Here is a 20,755-nt window from a genome sequence, read left to right as displayed (position 1 = left end):
TACTTGCTTTTTTATGTTTGTATGGAGGTCAGCCTCTTTATAGAACACTTTACACTATTCATATTCTCAAACTTTTTATAATAGAGTAAATTTTGTTTATCTTGTACACTTATTTGCGAGCAAGTTGATGTATTGCGCTACCATAAGATCCTGCACTCAATTTATTTTTGTCCCTGCGAGCATTTTTATATTTAAAAAATTTTTCAACACAGGAATGTGAAATTTTCTCGTCTGAATGTGTTTCATGCTTACAGTTTCATGCTTAGCTAATATGGAACACAATTTTGATACTCATAAGTTGAAGTTAAGCCAGTGTCCCATATTACAAATGATTCGTTTCGCTAAAATACATCAATTAAATTTACGTCGATACGGCGCGGTTCAGCACATCGTAATCATCGCTGTTATAAGCTGAAGTCGCTGCTAGAAAAAATAAGACTCGTCTTATCGCCGAGTCTGTAGCCATCCAAACATCCTCGACGTTTTGTCTCGATACTAACGAGCAATCGTGTGTGTTTGCAGGCTGATAACCGTGGAGGAGGAGTTGCGTCGCGAGCAACAAAAGATGTCGGCAGCGTTGTCGTACAAGCAGCGCGTGATCGACGCGCAGGAGCAGCAGATAGCCGCCTTGGACGCGGCGAATTCGCGCCTCATGTCGTCGAATACAAGACTGTTGTCCGCATTAAGTACGCTGAGGGAGCGCTATCACGCCGGAAACAGCAGCAGCAGCAAATCAACTAACGGACCGAGCAACAACAACTCCACGACGAATGACTCGCAAGCTGAAGCAACTGTTACCTTGTTACAGAACATCGCCGATATCAATGAGCTTAAAAGCTCATCCTGTTGAACAACACACTCACACCAACACACGCACTCAAGTAGCCTTAGAATTTCGTGGGATTGTGGCGTCGATTTCAGCGAGTTTAATATCTGGTCGACCGAGAACTTCGTTCATTGTGTTTATTATATTGTACATTTTCACTGTCTCTTCACCTCTCTATCTCTGTCTCCATAGATTTATGATTTATCCATTGCCGCATATATTATTCGCTGTTCAGTAATTTATCGTTCGTTGTAATGGTTATTCTATGAGTATTTTAGATATAAGTTTTATAGCGATTAAGTGGAACAAGCCTTTACCGACTAGAAATTGAACTTAAGAGAATATCGACGATCGTGCGCGCGCTACGACGTTTTGATAAATAAAAATTGATTTGTTTTCTTTTCTCGATCAAGAACTGATGCGGATAACTTCGATGAACCGTTGTCGAACAATTAGACATAATTACTTATACTAAAATTATCTTTTTTATCGCCTATAAAAAAAACACAGCTCAGCTAGTTTATCAATAAAGTGCTATTTTAAAACGAGTAGTATGAAAAAGCAACATATAACGAATAAATTTGACACAATTTTATCGAAATGAAACCTTTCACATAAGCAATCGATCATCTCGAAGATTTATGGTCAGTTCTTGCTTTCGATTAGTTTGTTGTTTTTGGTAGTTGTATCAAAGAAGGTTAAGATGAACTTTAAACAAACTTGATTTATTGTTTTTTTTTTTTTTTTGACGATGTTGGAAAACAAAGGTTGAATTATGCAATAAAGAGGCGGATTTTGAATATTGAATAATGACATTTCTTCTGCTTCACGTGACGTTAACTGTTAGTCGTGTAAAGCAAGAAATTATAAAATCTTGATTTCCTTGTACGTATTGTGGAGTGTATCTGCAAAATTTTGCTCGTTGAATTGAAAAGATATGTTTATGCGCGCTGATTAGAGGCTACCTAGCAATTAGGCAGACAAAAACAGAGATATTTATCACTGCTACAATATAGCATGATTGAGTAGATTAATTTTTAAGTAGAACTACACTCGACTTTAATGTAAAAGTCTCTTTAAGATTAATGAATAACAATTAGCATATTTGATGGTATATCTGACGCAACGAGTTCAAATTATTGTGTACAGTTATTATTACTATTATATACGTACCCTTTTCTCTATTTTTCTTAAGCACCGATGAATTTGGATAATGGACGAATAGTTACTCTTTCTTTAGAGTATTACGTGACGATATGATTTTTACAATGTGTTTTTATACTGTACTTAGCGCATTTTCAACGCACAAACATGAGTCTCTAAATGATGCACGAAAGAATTATTATAATTTTTTTCGTGAAAAACATGTTACCTGATCGATCGGTTGCTTTCGATTTTTTTTCTATAATATTAATTGCACGCCATTCAGTATAGTGGAGCTTGCGCGGAACTGTTTTTTTTTTAATGTGTAGAGTGAAACTCGCACGAGGGCCCAGCAAATTTCGTTCGCTGAGTGTCCATGTAAAAAAGTACTCGGTATCTCAAAATGATAAGCCGTACTTTGTAAGCGATAAATATTTATTTAGTAGTTTTTACCAAAGAATACAAACACAAAAATAAAAAATATCTTTTCGCATTGTACAATCTTTACTCGGATTTTTTCCTGTAAAATAAATGTGTTCTTTCTTCTCTTTTCTTCTGTCTTGTAGCACGAGCGAAAAATATTTACAAAATAAAGGAACGAAGTGCGAATTGCGATGTGAAAGAATCGCATTGAACTTTTCTTGAAAAATCTCACGGATTTTCTGACGAATTTTCGATAAATCTAATATATACAATTTATTGATATACATGCGTTTCTTACACATAGCATTTTATATGGATGCACAGGGATGACAAACAAATAAATTAATAAAGAAATGTGCGTTTTTACACTCGCAACTAATGATGACGATTTGTGAAAAATAAACGTTGCGCACCACATGACAATTAAATGTTTATCCGCCTTTATACACGAGAGCGAGTTGCGTTTTTACATCACAATCATCGTAGAACTACAAGATAATGCATCATCCTAGATTTATAATACAATGTACGAGTGGATTTGCATGGATGAATTATGCAAGGAATATGACTGACTGAGAGATTTATAACGTAGTCTAATCCCGAAAAAAGTATTATTTCGTCAATATGTACAATTGAATTGTCATTGAGTCGAGATTGAGATGTTTATTGAAGATGAAAAATAAACTTTCTTTCTGTAAAAGTAATTATACTGTATAGGAATGATATTTTTGTTGTTTATTTCTTTTTTTATACTTTTTTTTTGTCGAGAGAATCGAATGATTATTGCTTTTTCGAGAGAAGGCATCTGCAAACATGAGATTAATATATATTTAACCACTTACTGCAATGAATGCTGTAACCGATAAAATGATTTTTGAAAAGAAATCTATTTATAAATTGAATATACAGCGTGTAAATTACCTAAGTTTCGTATATTTTTTCTGTACTAGAAAACTGTATTTAAGCGTATATGAAGCATTAGATCTATACAAACAAATAAACTTGATTAGATGCAAATTTGTTGTCTTCATTTTTATCCGTACCAATATTTTCTACAACAATTTTGAATTCTTATACATTATATTGCTTTATCAGTTATTTATGTAAATAAATATTTAGCTATATAGCCATTACACCGTTTATAAGTAGTATAACAACAAATTAAATCTAATATATATCAAGTAATTGTGAGTGGCATTTTACATTATTAAAAGTTATTTTTTTATAAGAGCGGTATGTCTTAATTTTACATTGAGTTAAAAATAAAAGCTCGCGCATATTCCCTACAGTCCATTCCTCGAGCTAAATAAATTTTGTAGATTCCTACAAAATAACTGATCATGGATAAGTTTATATTCCAATAGACGGTAGTGATAATAATGAAGAAATTTGATAGATAGCAGCTTAAATTTAATAAATAGTATCTATAGTCGCGATTAGAATTGTCTATTAGATATTAATCTTACAAAATAAAAAGTGTATAAACGAAGGCGTTCAAGTAATTGATAATACAAATGATTTATAAAGATATACGTAAATGATTCTAATTTGGATTGTTCATGTTGAAAATTTGTTGCTGTGGGTCAAGTTTCTCAGTAGATCAATTAAAAAAAATCTTATATTTCATTAAAAAAAAATAAAACGGAAAAATGATATTAATGAAAAAGAACTAATAAGCTAATAATTACGCAAATTTAATCACATTCTAATTTCACCTAATAGAACTATACATTTCTCTGATTTATAAAAAAACAACAAAATTGTTTATAAATAGCTTGGCGCTTGTTCTTAAAACTTCCAATTTTTCTTAATTGTAACGTACGGTAAATTATTGTATATTCATTTACTAGAGGAATTCTATGTTATATTTTTCATTTCATTTAACAGATATGCAATGTTAAGGTGATATATTGGTACATATACATATAAGTTCTCTATGTTGTCACGTAGTCTATTTAAGTTGTTAGTTTCGGTAATCTGGTATTATATACAGTCTTCCTGCACTTTTATTTATATTATGAATAACCTATTTTTCATTAGACGGATGCACTTTACTAAAATATTTCAAATTCTTTTATATGTATGAAGTCTCTATATAGTAGCTAGGCCGGTGTTACCGACGGCATCAAAGCACGCAACTACTAGGAGTACTTATACCAACGGTAGACAAAATCAAAAGTCCATTATATATAGGTATTGATTATGTTAGAGACCTTACCGGACAGGTATTTCTGGTGTATCTTCAGAAGGTGTACCTTTTCGATTGCTGTGAGAATATAAAATACAACACGTTTAACTATATAAGGATACAAGAATCGAACTTTTTTAATCTATATTCGCTTCGTTCGCCGCAATATCATATCGCCAAACTTACATATCGATTGTATTTATTTTCAAGAAAATTCGTATAATCTGCGTCGTAATTTGCTGCGTACTTCGCTCGTTCGATGATCTTTGTGAAGCAGAAGAGAGACGTTACACGGCGAAGAAGGAATAGCGTATCCTATTATGCGATGAAAGAATGCACGAGGGGAGTCTTTTTTTCTAATCAATCTAATCGGAACGAGTGACGATCAACGCTAGCCAACAATGAAAATCAATACTCGTGCGAGACCTGCCTTCCAATTACATTAGGCAGGATGTGAAAGGTCGACTGTGATCATCCTGCATTTCTTGGCTATTTATAAAAATTATTTAGGACATTTTTATTGGCATAAGAATAAGATTTTTCTTTAAGAATTTACATTCTAACGAATATTTAAATAAACTGATTGTACGCTGTTGCAATAATTGTGCCCGAAATTTGATAGTAGCGTCGCAGTTAATAATTTTTCTAACATATGTAATCTATATTCTGCAGACGCAGCACTTGTAAAAAAAGTCTAATGGTAATTTTCTAGAACGCTGTTCTTTTTTTCGTTTATCAAGAGGAAAAAAAATTGTTTTGTTGATTATGCCGGTTAATTTTTTAATCTTATCATTTTCTTCTCAGCTTTCACCGATGATAATGAACAAAGAGAGAAAGAGTAATTGACCAGCAGCGGAAGCGAATCCGTCTGTCAGTAAGATTTTACTGTGCATATCCTCGTAATAATAAAAAGCATAATATGCAAATAAAAAAGAGAATGCGAGCGGTCATAAAGTGTTTCGCACACGCATAGCCGCAAAGATAAATTCCACCTTAATCTCTGGCGCACTTTACGTACACCACGACCATCCGGTAGCAATCTTTTTTCGTACTCTGTGTTTTCTCTCCCTCCTTCGTTACCAAACTTCGATTTTTTTTTCTTCTTTCTCAAATCTCTTCCTCGACATTTCTTCTCTGTCGCTCGTCTTCTCGCTGCAGAAAGGGAAAAAGGTCGATGCACCTCGTCGATCCTTGCCGACTGCTGCGGTCGAGGTGCAGATATTCGGCTGCGTCGCTCTTTTCACTCACTCTCTCTCTGTCACTTCCGCAGCGGAACAGAGAGCTACGATGACAGCATTTTATTTTCGGCTACGCTATATTCGACAGAAGCGCCGCTCGCTTATTGACGCGTTAATCGCTCGCTTTCTAAATGTGAACTTGGCTTCTGGCGATCTTGATTCTTTCATTCTCTCTCAGATAAGAGGCGACGCACATGTCGTTGAACTTTTCAAGCTTCTTCGATTGTCTCTTGTATGATGCAATTATGGTCGTGTACGATGGTCGCAAGTATATTATTATTAGTGAGAATCGAGGAAAATTAATTTCACGATAATCTTATCAATAATATGTAAAATGACTGGATAATACAAACGTTTTACCGCACAGAAAATATTTGCTTCTTTTTTTTTCTTAATTACACGATATTTTATAATGCGTTGTGTAAAACACGACTTTTTTTTCTTTTTTCATATATTAATAGTACATATCCAATGTACGCATCTAGTAGATGCATTCCAAGGAAATTTCGATTATAGAGAACATTGGTGCAACGTACATTCGAATATTCTTTTACTGGATTGTGATGAAAATGAATTTTTTTAAGGGTCCGCAATGCTTTCGTAAAACTACCGTATTATATTAAATGAGTTCGAAAAATCCTTGCCTATTTTTGTTCATCAAAAAACTATGAAATAACGAAGGTGAATGACAATGACAGGGCGTTGAACGAAGAAATGTGTGTATGTGCGCGCGCGCGCGTATACTTGCAGAGCGGATCGATTAAAAAGAAATTTGAAGGGGTCATTGAGACTACGAAGCGCGCTAATGTACGTACACGCGCGAGCGTTCATGACGTTTGATATCTAAAACGAACGAGGCGCGTAAGAAGAAAAGAGAGGGAGAGAGAGAGAGAAAGAACGAGACTGTGGTAGCGACCTTGCGCGCAATGTCGCGGTCCTGGTGCTATTATCGCGTGATAATGACATTCTAACATTCGAAAACAACTTCTTGTAGAGACTTCGGACCGACGCTCGATGACTTAGACCTACTTTGGCTGCGAGATTTTTGACTCTCGATGCGCATTTGTGCCGAGCATTTATCATAGTTTAATGCCCGTGTGCTTGTTATAGATGGTTTTTAACCGAATGGTTTTTTTTTCGATGAACCTGATCTAATTGAAAGATTGTTTAAACAATCACTGTTTAAATAGCGTGCTGAATGAAATTCATCCTCAGAGCATTCACCTATTTGAAAACTAATCATTCAGAAATAATCTGAAACGCGTGCAAATCGATAAAGAACAAAAAAAAAAGAAATAAAAAGAAATTACAGTATTATCATTTCTTCAAAAAAGCAGATAAGGACTCTCTTTACATAGCTTTGAGTCAACAACGTAGGTGATTTCGAGGCAAATTTAGATATTCCGGTAATTCGAAAGGCGATGTGTCTCGTGAAAACTCCGAGGATGAACGTGGCCGAGCCGGCGAAGGAAAGTACACGAGCAAAAGAAAAAGCTGCGATAATAATCGCGGACTCGCCAGTCGACAGCAACAAGTGCGTTCCTGCCTGCAATAGACACAATCATCATCATGCCTACGCCCACGAAAGGCAATACACGTAGCGAGTCATCGAGCGAAAGAGAAGACGACTGCTCGTGTGATAAGGTGAGCACATATACGGCGAGAAACAAGTTGCTGATAACGAACGATAGCAGCTAGCACCAGCAAAGCTCCTCCAAGATATCTCAAAGTCAATGTCCTACAAAGCGCTGCTCTCTGCTTCTTCTGTTCTTCTATCCCAAACGCGATGTTTGAATTTCGAAGACTCCGGAAGCAGGGGCTTCGTTTGTTCCGCCCAATATAATAGAATCGGCAGCGCGCGCGCGCGCCCCTGTAAAAAAAGCACGAGAGAACAAATGTCGTTTCTTCGCATTCTCATTGAAATCGTCGACGATATCTCTGTTGCCACCAACGAGGAATCTCATCAATGGCAATGGCGCGCAATTGTTTATTCTGTCCCATTGCCGCAAAAACGAGTTTTAGGAAATAGATACCACCTATTGATGTCGTTCCGGCATTGGCCCAAGTGAACGTTGAACTTGATAACGATGAAAAGCTGCAACGAGAGGTGCACTTCTCGATTTATCGTCGCAGCGTTTGTCACCGCGGGACATTAATTATGTAACCGATAAGGGTATAATGACCCGAAAAAAAAAAAAATAAATAAAAAAAAAATACAGAGGCGCGACTTTGAGAGCAATGCAGCGGCCAGGCGTTGACCTCAAAAAGAAAAGAGACGTTTCTCGTTTCCCCCTCATCGGGCAGAAGCGTCACAAGGACGTGGCCGAGAGAGCCCTCGCGTGACCCTTTTTTTTGCGCATTACGTCTGTTTAGATTGCTTGCCGTGTATTTTTGGAGTTGGCTTCCTGATTACTCGTCGTTTGGCAGTGCCATTTTTCTTCACTTTTTCGGAAGATTACGTTTTATCATTTTTCGAAAAATGAATTGCGAAATGGCTTTTCTCGAATGGAAATGAAGCTCAGAATAACTCATTCGTTCACTCTTCGGAAGGAATTGGGTGGCTCGGTGTTCGTTGCGACGGGCGCGGATGTTGCGATCGAGCGCTTTCATCGATTTCCGAATGCGTTCGTATCCAGCATCAGGCGAGGCAGCGTGAAAAAGAAGTGACAATCGGCGCGTCGAGTGGCTCGCGTGAGTGGCGAAGCCTCGACAACGGATCTCTCGCATCGGAGGCAGGCAGCCGTGAAAAGAGCGCGAGCGAGCGAGCGAGAGAGAGAGAGAGAGAGAGTGCAACGCAGAGAGCAAGCTCGGGAATCAGGAAGAGAGAGCGTTGCACTGGCGCGCGCCGCGCGATGCGAGTACACTGTACCAGTGAACCCATCGTCCATTTCCCCTCGTCCTCCCTACTTCTCTCGCGGCAAATGCACATTGCACCTACCCCCGGGGTTATGCCTGCGAGTCCCCCTCCTTCCTCCCGCCCGCCCCTAGCCGTGGTCGAGACGGCGCAGGGGACGGCAGGCAGAAGCCTCCGACTAAACGATTCGAAGAGTAGGGATGCAGCGCTGAAAATTCTGCGAGGCTAGCTGGCTGGAAAAATTTTGGGATATTTCTCCCCGAAGGAAGAGTCGCGTCCCAGGAGCGAGGCCGTCATTGGCGTCGATGACGGCGCTGTAGCGGTAGAGCGAGAGTGAGAGCGAAGAAGAAGCCGCTACACACGTAGAAAGTGAAGTAAAAGTGAGCAAGACGGAGACAAGCTGCTATAACGGAGCGCAGCGGAGAGAGGCGTGCTCGGGCGCGCGTGCGCGTCGCCGGCGAGAGAGCAAAAAGGGATAGTGGGTATGGAGCGAGGAGTGGGGACGGGGAGAGAGAGAGAGAGAGAGAGAGAGAGAGAGAGAGAGAGAGAGAGAGAGAGAGAGAGAAAGAGAGAGCCATGTGTTGGTGGGCGAGAGCGAGCTGTGTGCTTCGGCTTAGGTCATTGACCTCAGCGGCTTGCTGCCGGCGAGAGCGCAAGCTGCCGAGCTCTCTGTCGTCGTCGTCGTCGTCGTCGTCGCCGTCGCCGTCGTCGTTGTCGTTGTCGTTGTCGTCGTCGCCGACCTTTACGTTCGAACGCTTCGTTTCCTCCCTCCTCGACGATCATGCAAGTGACATGGCCGCGAAATTGAAGCAAAAGTGTTGGGAGTACTGGCAGTGAACGCAGTGTGTTTTTGTTGTTGTTGCACGATTAACACGAGAGCAGCAAGTTGTGAAAAAAAAAAAAGAAAAATCAGTGAAACAAAAAGTGTGTTTTTATTCTTGCGGCTTACCACTGAGCTGGAGGTGACTTGACCGACGATCGTGGTCTGTGAATTTGTTGGAAGGATAGGCAACGGCCACTCGTATGATCCACGAGAGAGAAGGAGAAAGAGAGAAAGAGAAAGAGAGAGAGAGAGAGATAGAGTGAAAGAAATTCCTATCCAATTGTCCACGTGAAGCAATCGATCGATTAATTTTTCGAATGATCTTTTGCAGAAAGTGAGTGCCATCGTTTTATTTTCCTTTTATTTATTTTCTTATTTTTTTTTTCTCAAATTTTTCTATTCTAAACTGCTGTTTATTGTTCGTCACGCAGCGAGCCGTTATCGAGTGAGACAATCAAGAAATAATGATTATTAATCGATATGAATCGCAGTGACGCAAAATGTTATTTTAGGTTATTCTCAGAAAACCGAAAAAACAAGCGACCGCACAAAAGTCTGGCTTATCCGAAAGATCGTCGGGTGGGTCGGCATCGCCGAAAATCCACACGACCTTGCCCAGCATCTCGCCGTTGGGCATGAGCGGCTTGGTCTGACACGCTTTTCGCGGTCGCTAATGCGTGTGTGTTTTCACCCCACACTCCCATCGTGGCACTATGAGCGACGAGGAAGTGGAATAGTTGCAGCAGCGGAGAAAGGGTTCACTCTCTCTCCGTCGTCGCTTCGTGTCCGTATCAGAGTGTGTGTGGTGTGGTGTGTGTGTGTGTGTGTGTGTGTGTGTGTGCGCAAAGTCTACTCTCTCCTAGGCAAGCCTAGCCCCGCGAATAGACGCGAGTTTCGCGGCAGTCGTGCTGCACCGGCACTTTCGCGAGCGACGCTGTGCTGGAAAGTATTACTGTTGTTTTTTGTTCTCTCGTCGTCCTCCTTGCCGCCTGATTTTCTGCAGAGAAAAAAATTTCGATCGAAGGGCTCGAAGAGTTTTTTTTTCATTGTCGATCGCTCTTGCGATTTAAAGGAAAAAAAAAAAAAACAAAAAAAAATGAAAGATAACACATGAAGCGGCGAAGCTTATCGACGCGAAAGAGCGAGCGCGCAGACACCAAAATATTCCGAACGAAGGTCAAGTGCTTGGTGACACTATGTGTAATGCGTAAGTGTGATATACGTGTGGCGTGTGTCTCTCCGGTGTGACGCTCGATTTTCTTTATTTAACGGAATTCAAATGCTCTCGGTAGAATCGAGAAAAAGAAAGAAAACATAGAGAAAGTTTCGCGCGCGTGTGCTAATGTACGCGTAAAGACTTGACGCGCACTCGGCGAGTTTTTGTTCGGAGTGCCGGCCAAGAGAGAGAAAGAGGACTGTGCGCGCTCACGTGACGCGGAAATTGGCGGCCCCGCGCGGCTAAAACTCTCTCGTTATGCGAGGCTCGGATTGCAGTCCAAGCGCGAAAGCTCGCGGTCGAATACCGGAAACGAGATGGCTTGCTCTCTTTTCCCTCGACTCGTTGCGTAATTCTGTCCCGATCTCGCTCGCGGCATTGGTCCCCGTAGTTTCGGCGACGAGGATCTGCCGGGATTGCACCGCGGAATAGGAAGCCTTGCGCGCGAGTACCGGTAGAACGGCTCGTGGACACCGAGTCGGTCAGACGCGCCTATTGAAACCGAGAGTGTACGAGCCTCGCGGTTGTCGTGCCGTTAGACTCGCGGATGCGTCGCGCGCGCCGAGGGGAGCTGCGCAACCAGCGGAATCTTAAAAGTGAAAACTCTTAGCTGCGCTCGCGAGCCTTTCGATTACATTTTTTTTTCTCTTCCCTCCCCCCTTTTCGCCTCCTTTGTTCCTTGCTGATTTGTTGTTGCCTGGGGTCGAAGTGACAATTTTTCAGGGCTTTGAGTTTCTTTACGAGATCTCTTTTCAAGGATGCTTTTTCTTTCTCGTGTGAAACGTGCAGAGAGAAGCGGAATGAAAAAGCTATGCGGCCATATAGTTCGATGATCGCTGATATCTAATGTTACATTGTACCACAGTTCGAGAAGAGAATTCTTATTGTTTACGCAGAGGTCATATAGTATCAGTTTTATCGTAGATATTAATCCTCCCAAAGTTCATCTCCACATACTCACACACCAACAATTTGCATGCTTGTCCATTCAGTTTTAACGAGAGCGACGTTTATAACCCATCTCGCCATCAGTCCTGTTGATTTTGTTTGTACCTCCGAGACGTCAAAGTTCAACAAGTGTAACAAGAGACGGACGATGTTATCGACGATAGTTGAGATGATGACGATGATGATCGTGAGTGTCGTCGGTGAATAGTGAGAGATTAGAGGAACAGTGTCCAGTGCGTTTTATCGATTGTCATCGGATAAAAGAGTAAGAAAGGGCGAGAGAAAGAGAGTGAGAGTGAGTCCGGGACTGGACTAACAAAGTGTGAGGCGGTGAACTTTCGTTCGTTCGGACGACTCTCGCAGGCATCACTCTGGCATTTACATTGATGGCTGATCATCGACGCGACAAAAATGTAAGCGACAGCCACATTGTCTTTTCACCCCCCCCCCCCTCCCCCTCCCGACCCCAAACCCACTTTTTGCACTGTCTTTCACCTTGCACAAATAGCTTAGATCTGCTAGTAGCTCTTAGGGCAGATCATAAAATAGTGTTCAACCTCATCATTATGTAACGCCAATCGCGCGTGAATATCGAAGAGCGATTCTTAAAATTCGCTTATCGAGCGAATTCACTTGTCGAGAGAGCCGCGTCAGTCGCACGTAAAACGAGATAAACGCGTTTATCTGCGCGCATGCATCGTGCATCGAGCTTCACTTTTGAGCCGCTCGCTCATCCCGTGCGCGCGCGGAAAGGACTCGCTTGCTTTTTCGTTTGCGCGCTCGCGCGCGTTTCCCATTTTTTACGCCGTATTACCCCTCGTTAATGCTTCTTCTCTCTCTCCCCCTCTTCTTGCCCGTGCCCTACACGTCGGACGTCGTTGGCATGTATCGCAGGGTTACTGCCTTTTGCATTTGCATTTCTAATGCGCGCGTGCGCGCGTGTGGATGTGTAGCGAGCGAGCGACTCGCGTGCCACTGTCGAATTTTCATATTTGTGCCGGATGAACCGGAGCTTTCATTGTTCGGATAAATTGCTGGTCGGCCGAAAACGGCAAAACATAAGCAGAAAGGAAAATAAAATCAGTCCGTCGGCGCTGCATGGCACAGTTTGGACTCGCGCGTACCGCAACGTCGACGCCAAAATATACAATATTCTACAGCGAGAGATAGCGATGTATCGGATCAATAAGCCTCGTAAACGCGATGCCAAGATCGATCGATGAGCGCCTCTCGCGCGAGGTCGGTCGATCGAAGCGCGCGGCGCTCGCGAAACGATCACGCAATACGGGAGGCGCGTCCTCGCGGAGAACGCTCGGTCGCTCGCGAAACGCGCGCGTCGGCCGGAAGAGCGCGGAACTGTGCGATCGAGAGGGCGTCGCTTCGCGATCCCGAAAATCCAGCGGCAGGTTATGCAGGCAGAGGCGGCCATTGCCGCGCATTTTGCGATTTTACGACGCGTCATTATGCGCTCGCTCGCGCTCGTCGTTATTGTTCGGGCCGAACGCGGCGCCGAACGCAAATTGTGTTTCACGGTTTTTCGCGATCCGCGCTCTTGAATCGGCGAAAAGGCGCTCTTTCGAAAAGCCTTGCTTGCATTAGAAAGCCACCGAACGTGGCGGCGTTCTTAGATAATTTTTTTTTTTCTTTTCAGTTCATTTGCAACGTGACGCAACGGAACACGTACAGCATACACACACATTCTCGAGCATTCGCGCGAGGAGAATTCGTCTTCAGAGCGTGGTGGCATTTTATCTCGGAAACACATCGATTACATAAAGCATGAAAAATCGCGTAACCCAGCGCACACAAAAAAAGAGCGCGAGCATTGGTTTCGCTTCCTCAAATATATTTTGTGCGTTTTCGACGACCTACATTTCGTCATCATATCGTTCCGCATCATTTGCTATAGTGTACATGTGTAGAGAGAGAGAAAGAGAGAGAGAGATCTTGCGTTGTAGCTTATACGAGATCGTGTAAGTGAGCGCGCATACTTTCCTTTCTAATGTTCAATTTGCACTCGTTAAGCCGAGACCGAGAGAAAGACGCGCTGCACGTGCCCCTTTTTATTTGAGCGCGCGCGCTGCATGACAAATAGCCGTCGAGAGCTGCTCCGCTGTTATGTTTTTCGGGCGGAATTTGCGGAACACAAAAATAATTGGGCGCGCATCGGGCATCCCGAGCGGCGCGCTCGCTTTCCCATCGAATCGAGTGCAAGCGAAATTTCGAAACCGCACGACAACGGCAGAAGCGTCGTCGGGCAGACGACGACCCGGGGCGCGCCAACGTTTTACTCCATTCATTATCGATTTACTTGTTTAACGAGCGTAATCGCCTAAGAGACATTTTTTGTATAGTTTCGACTTTTTCCCCTCGCTCCTACGCGCTGCGACATTGAATCTGCCTCGAGTGCCGCGCGAGGTTTTGAGACTGCGCGCGACACGTCAAATATTTTCTCGCGTATTGATCGACGGCTGGGCGATCGATTGACTTTGTAGGACGAGGAGCGAGCGTGCGCGTCTAATTGAAGATCAATTTCAAGAATACTCAATTATTCGACGAAGAGCGCAATCACGAAAGTCGCCGTGGTCGTCGTTCTTATCGAGCGACTAGGAGCGAGATAAGATAATGGCCACGACATCGGTATTTCAGTAGTAACATCCATATCGACCAGCCTTTTAAAAGTGCCCCCCTCCCTCGAACGAAAAAAAGGAAGCAGAACTATCGAAAGGTCATTAGCCTGTCCCGTTGAAAAAATACACGACCAAACAACAGCGAAAAAAGAAGGTAGCTTCCGTCTGAAAAAAGCTCGCGCATAGCCACCCACACGAGTATAGAGAGAGAGAGAGAGAGAGAGAGAGAGTGGCTATAGAGCGAAGCTCGCTGCTGCCGCTGCTGCTCGGCGTCTCGGCAGCAGCATCGAGCGGGGTTCAACGACCGGGCGCTCGGGCGGCTCCGTTCGCGCTCGGCACTAGGTCAGTGATGGAGTCACTGGCCGCCGAGGCAATGACACCGAGCGAGCGCTCGCTCTCTCGCTACTCCCACCAGCGCCGCGCGCAGGCCTTCGCTATCGAACGCAAGCGCAAAAGCACGCCCGACGCGATCTCTCGGTGGTGGGGGGGCAGCTGCGTGAGCCGCCACGACGACGCCGCTTCTGCGAGCGAGAAAGAGAGAGAGAGAGAGAGAAACGTCACGAGATGCGCGCCTAAAAACAACTTGCCCGCGCGCGAGATTATTTTTATTACTCAGCCAGTCGACGATGTGCTGGACAAGCTTTTTCGATCCGCTCTCGCTGCTGGCATTACTGACGACATCGCGCCGTCGTTCTGAGAACGGAAGGTTAAGAGCGCGCGCGCCTCGGTCTTTTCAAATCTTCGAATACTGGCCAGCGTGGGACGCATGCTTCTCGTGTCTGACCGAAAACTATCCTTACTACTCCACTATCGTGCACTTCGTTTTCGTCAATTTTAGTTAGTTTACTTTTTCTGCTGAATTATATGACAAAACACATCATTTGTTTAAATCTTGGTTACGACAATCTACCGTTTATTCAGATTTATTATTTGTACAAGGCGTTTCTCTGAATTTCACGAATGAAAAAGAGAATCGAAACAATATGAATTTGATATCAGAATGAATTGCAAAAAGTAAATTTCAAGCTCTTTGCTCATCGTTCACTGCCGTAAACATCTAAATTCATTCTCGAGGAGCTCTTTTCTTCTTCTTTCTCACTCCTCAAGCCAATCAAGCCAATCAAATTAACGAAGAAATCTCTCCGTCTGCACGAAAATCCCGAATCTTGCCAATCCCTCCCCCATCCACCTAAAAAAAAATGGAAGAGGGAGGCGAACGACCGAATGAAAATTACCCGAGAGAAACTTTAGCGCGCTCCGGGACTTTTAGCTTTTAGGACCGCCCGCGTGCGAAAACACTCACGGCACATCGCCCCACGTCGAGCGAGACGTGCGTCGACCGGTATATAGGTGGACCAGTTCGCCGTCTTTTTAGTCGCTTGCGTCTGATTAGAAAAAACGTCGGATTTTCCTTTGGTTTTTCCTTTCGTGAATAGAAGAGAAAAATGCCAGACTATGGAATATACTGCGCGAGGCAGCGCTGCATGAATGTTGCATTAGCGCGAATTGAAACTCAGGGCAAAGCCTTATGCATAATACATTGGCCGTTAATTCGTGACTTTTCATTGCGTCGTGTCATCGTGTCGGATCGAGCCTCCTCACCTTTATTGTTGTGCATGCGCCTCTTACGCGCGTTCGTTTCGCTTTCCTTTTTTTTTTTATTATTATTTATCACCTTGTTCCGCGTTGGCTAGATTGATTCTTCCTTTTCTTTTTCGAAAGGCACACGCTTTATACGCGCCGAACACGCGATTAATTGAATTTTTTTTACGGCTCCGTGAATTCGCCAGAGAATTCGAATAATTTTTTTTTCGGTCTCGGATACCGAGATACTGAAAGACGCAATGACGGAAACAGGATATGAACGAGATTTGATGTCGAAGCGAGCGCTGATCGAACATGCAAAATTATCGGCTATCAAAGAATCCATTTGTAATTGTTAGGCTCAATTGGCTGTTCCAAGCTCTCGTCATAGAAGCGTTTCGAGTTTGGCTCTGTTTATTCAAAACCTCTTTTCTTTCTGCCGCGTTACGTAAAAAGTTGCCCATAGCAATGAAATTTTAAAAGTTTCAGCTTACGTAAAAAGTAATAACCTTTCGTTCTCACAATCATGGCTGCTGGCATCGTAAAAGAAAGAAAAAAATACGCGTCGATTTGTGCAAATTCGAGGATAATTTATCTGCCGCGTGAAAAAAGAGGAGGAAGAAAAAAAGGCGTTGTTTTAAAATGCCATCGGCATTAAATTAACACTCGTATAAAACGTGCGTACAAGATATTTGCAAATCGGATGTTCAATCACGATCTCATAAATCACTCTTATCGTGGTGACACGCGAGGCACACCGCTTAATAGTGTAGAGAATAATTCCGAGGGAAAAACCGAAAGTGAAAAAGAAGGAGGAGAATCTGATCTAACGGTGGTACACGAGAGCCGGCGGCGCGCATCCTTGGCCGCGCGAAGGAGAAAGCGACGACGGCGTAGCGGTACCGCGAGTATATACGCGCTGAGTCGGTCGATCGTCTGGGTTACAGCAGCAGCAGCAGCAGCAGCAGCAGCAGCAGCAGCAGCAGCAGCAGCAGCAGCAGCAGCAGCAGCAGCAGCAGTAGCAGCGCTTCCGGAGCTTCGCTGTCGAGACTTTCACTGGCGCGAGCGCGCGCGGCCATCGCACTCTACAGCCGCGCGTCTACTCGCGACCTCTTACAGTCACGCCGAGCCAACCTCTTCCAACTTGTTCTCTCGAGAACGCGGCTCGTCTGCGGCGAATTCAAGCTGTCGTTGATCCCGGCCATCGCGCCCCCGCGATAACGCTTTACTTAATTAGCCAAGTAGCGGATGGCGCGCAAGCGACTCTCGTCTTATCAGCCAATTTGGCTTTTAATAAAACTGCATGGACAAGCGATGCGCGCGATGGACAACTGCTCACGCGGACGCGGGCGAACCTCCGTTGTCTTTTTGACAACTCGCGCCGTCAGCGTTCTGCCAGACGCAAGATAAAGCGATCGTTCTGTACGCGAATATTTGCGATAGCGCCTAAACTGGCTCGTGAGTTATAAAGTTAGAAAAGTAAAAAGGAAAAAGAGAAAAAGCACGAATGGTATCGGAGCGCGCACCGAGTTTTTACGAAGAAGCCACACGCACTTCAGCTCCGGCTTGTCCGTTTTTGCGCGCGCGTTGAAAACAATCGCGCTGGTTTATAGCAAAGTCCTCCTTTTCCTTTCAACCGATATAGCGTTGCTCAAAGAGCTCCCTTGAGTGCGCGCCGTTCGCTTCCTGGTCAGCAATATGCGCGCTCTCGTCTGTGTATACAGCGTTTAAGCTGCTCGCGCCGCGCAGATATGTTTGCATTCGCGGGGCGCGCAATTGCGCTATTTCGGTTTAATTTTAGCGCCGGGGCTGTTCGGCAACAAAGGGGAAAATCGAAAATAAACTTGGCTGCTCGTCGGTCACGGGACGTAGGCCTTTGCGGTCAAGCGATAGCCGATAAAGCGCCGACTTTGCACGCGATCCTGCGCCAAGCTCGACTACAAGTCTATCGAACATTATCATAAATGCCCGTGCAAATGCGATAGCCCGCGCTCGGTACGACTGATTGCGCGATGCGTTGCACTATTGTCACGTGTCTCTCGCATTTCGTTTGAAACGCGCGTAACGTGCGTCTCGCGCGCCTCGCAGGACGACCAGTAAAGCCAATCCACTTTTGCGCACGTGGCAGTGGCGGCGAGTCAAAGTTTATCGACCTGTGGATAATTGACGAAGAGGGAAAAACTCGATAACAATAGAGCGAGAGAAGCGTCTGTCGCTTCTTTTTTTACGAGCTATTAAAATGAACTGGGTTACAGGTGTATGCAGCACGGTGGAGGACGATGATAGAGATTTTTATTTGAGAATGACAAGTTAGGCCGTTAGGTGGATCGTGCACGCACGAATTTTCCAAAGATTGGAAAATATTACTCTAGTCTGTAAATGCGATAGTAAATTAGCCGATTCATACTGTTTTATTCATATTTATCAATAGATCTTAAGAGAAGATAAAGAATCAATCGATTGCTATTATTGATCGACCTCTCATAAATGGGCATATCTAATACAATGTCACATGTGGCAGGAGCAAACGATCACTTAATATATTACATCCGTTGAAGCGTATTCGAAGCATGGTTTTTATCTAAAAATCTGCACAAAGTAAAATAACAATAAATTACCTTTCTACAAAATAAGCTCATATGACAGTAGAATGATACTCGACGGTGATAAAAAATTCGTCATAACAATGTCATCGTAGGACTAGAGATATTCGATAAGTTCCGTTGCGTCAGTCGCAATCACTTTGATAAGAGCGTGCACGCGTAACAGCAAAATTCATTCAACTATCGCATCCTTCCACTAAATATACGTGACCCTTTGTTCGTTAGCGCGCTGAGAACTTGGTATCCACGAGAGAGAGAGAGAGGTGAAGGGCAATCGTTCGTGTTCTGATCCTCTCTCGCAGCTCCTATATATATATATATATATATATATATATATATATATATATATATATATATATATATATATATATATATATGTGTGTGTGTGAGAAAACGAAGCGAAAATTCTTTTTGGCGTACACGCGCGTCTTACGTAATATGCACACATACACAGTGCGAGGCTAATGGGGAAGTCGTTGGATAATGAGGCTACTTTGATGGCTTGAGCTTCGATTTTCCATGTTAATTGCATGGGAAATGGTTGCCAATTACCAGTCTGCCTGCATTGTAGTTTACGGCTTTTATTGACGCGTTTCTCTCTGCACCTTTTGTGCAATGCTTTGTGTGATTTTGCGTTTGGAATTGGAATGGTTTTTGCACTCGCGATTATACAATGGAAAGATTTTTCTTTTTGGAAAGACAGAGTCTAGTGAGAGAGATGGTTGAGGCTCGTTTGATTTATTACGTGTGCAGTGGAATGTCGAGATCGATACGATAAGATCATGCGATTGTTTTGAAATCTACACGACTGCGGAAAAATTCGAATAACTAAAATTGGATTCTGCAAACGAAAAGTCCGAGGCTCGTTCGCGTAATGCGCATAGCATCTCTCCGAACGAAACAAAAAAACATCGCTTCCGCAAATTTAACGACAGAGACGTTGAGAGTTAATTCGATCAAAGAGCGCGCGCGTGCGCGCGTATTTTTAACGAGCTCGTCATTATTTATCGGAGTGGCGTCAACGCAAACAATTCGTTATTGATTCCACGTATAGGCATTGCGTGGACGTCCAAATACAGGAAACATCGCTTCGTACATATCCCATAGACGACCACGACGACGCCGTTGGTTTGGTTCTCCTTTTTTTTTTTCGCCAAGTTACGAAACGAAATCCGCAGGTTGCAAACTCGCTCACGAGTAGGCACGTTCGCAACTGACTTTCTCCTTAGGGGACGATGCACTCTCTCCTCCCACCTTTCTCTTCTTCGTGCACTTGCATTGGCCGCCTTTCCTATTTGTAGATGAGTCTTATGTAGTTACTTTTTTTTTTTTTTTTTTTGCGAAGCTGATCTTTCTTGTTATTCGGCGGTTACACAAAGCCATGTCAAGCTGAGGTGACTGAAGCTGCCGTTTGAAGTTCGATCGAAGTTGCGGCTGTATGCGACACACAGTATCAAATTGCACGTATGTAACGTCTAGACTTATGAGAAAATGAAAAGGTGCTTTTTTCGTGACGTTCGAATGTATGAATTTCCTTGTAAGACATTTATACATTGACGTTTAGAAACTTCGTTATGTAACTGATAAAATTCGTGAAAAAATGGCCATCAAAGTATGCTTGTTTCATTATACGACAGCGTATTTGTCAATTTGGATACGAATCGCGATTACGAGTCTACGCTGTAATCTTACACGTGTCGGCCATGAATAAAAATCACCATTTATCTTTTTTCCTCTCGACCACTTGAACTTAACCCTCCTTGTATAAAATCTTTTCTTTTTTTTTCGTGGGCCCATACCCAGCCTTTTGGCAGCGTTATCGCATTTACACACAGAACCAGGTGAAAAACCTTTTATCGCTACAAGAGAACCGTTATACTTCGGATAATTCTGATATGGTGTGGTGTAAACAATAATATGTACGAAGCGGAAGTTGGAAAAAAGAACGAAATGATAAAGTAACTTACACACACGCACACTTGTATTTGATTTTGACAGGGCGTGCGAGAGGTTTTTGAACTTTTCGGCTTCTATATATCAGCTGGCTGATAAAAATAGTCGTTAGGAAATCGAATAGTCAATATATGCCTTTTATTGATTAATTGCTTGGGGAGAAGTTATCTCCAGTGATAATATGACATCGTGATTTTCTACATATTTTTTACAAATAACGACCGATAATGTGCCCATCGTGTCGTTGTTTTCTAAATATGTTCGCTTTCACAATCGCAATTGCCTATGTAAATGTCGTTTTTATACGACAAGGCATACACAGCGAA

At 43.2% G+C, this 20,755-nt stretch overlaps 2 protein-coding genes across 8 annotated transcripts in view; both read left to right on the top strand.

Annotated features, from left to right (window-relative positions):
• The window catches only part of LOC131670242 (ras GTPase-activating protein raskol), a 46,348-nt gene extending 42,945 nt beyond the window's left edge, over positions 1-3,403 (top strand). For 4 of the 6 annotated variants that reach the window (XM_058945680.1, XM_058945679.1, XM_058945678.1 and 1 more), the window contains one exon: positions 523-3,403. In XM_058945680.1, coding sequence (XP_058801663.1) covers positions 523-741 — 219 coding nt within the window. In that variant the 3' untranslated portion in view covers positions 742-3,403. The remainder of the gene's footprint in view (positions 1-522) is intronic. The other 2 variants (XR_009302431.1, XM_058945681.1) reach the window with 2 other exon arrangements.
• A 6,414-nt stretch (positions 3,404-9,817) lies between these two features.
• The window catches only part of LOC131670243 (hormone receptor 4-like), a 100,890-nt gene continuing 89,952 nt past the window's right edge, over positions 9,818-20,755 (top strand). Inside the window, exon 1 of one of the 2 annotated variants that reach the window (XM_058945683.1) lies at positions 9,818-9,829. Coding sequence is in view for 1 of the 2 variants with exons in the window: in XM_058945685.1 (XP_058801668.1) it covers positions 12,046-12,072 (27 nt within the window). In the remaining variant the exon portion in view is untranslated. Of the gene's footprint in view, positions 9,830-12,045; positions 12,073-20,755 lie in introns of those variants that run through there. The other variant, XM_058945685.1, reaches the window with a different exon arrangement.

Source organism: Phymastichus coffea, unplaced genomic scaffold (genome assembly GCF_024137745.1).
Source record: "Phymastichus coffea isolate CEN01 unplaced genomic scaffold, Cenicafe_Pcof_1.1 PCOF00105, whole genome shotgun sequence".
In the NCBI taxonomy this organism is placed as follows: Eukaryota; Metazoa; Arthropoda; class Insecta; order Hymenoptera; family Eulophidae; genus Phymastichus; species Phymastichus coffea.
The sequence above is the reverse complement of the archived record's forward strand: the minus strand, read 5'-3'. Positions and strand labels throughout refer to the sequence as shown.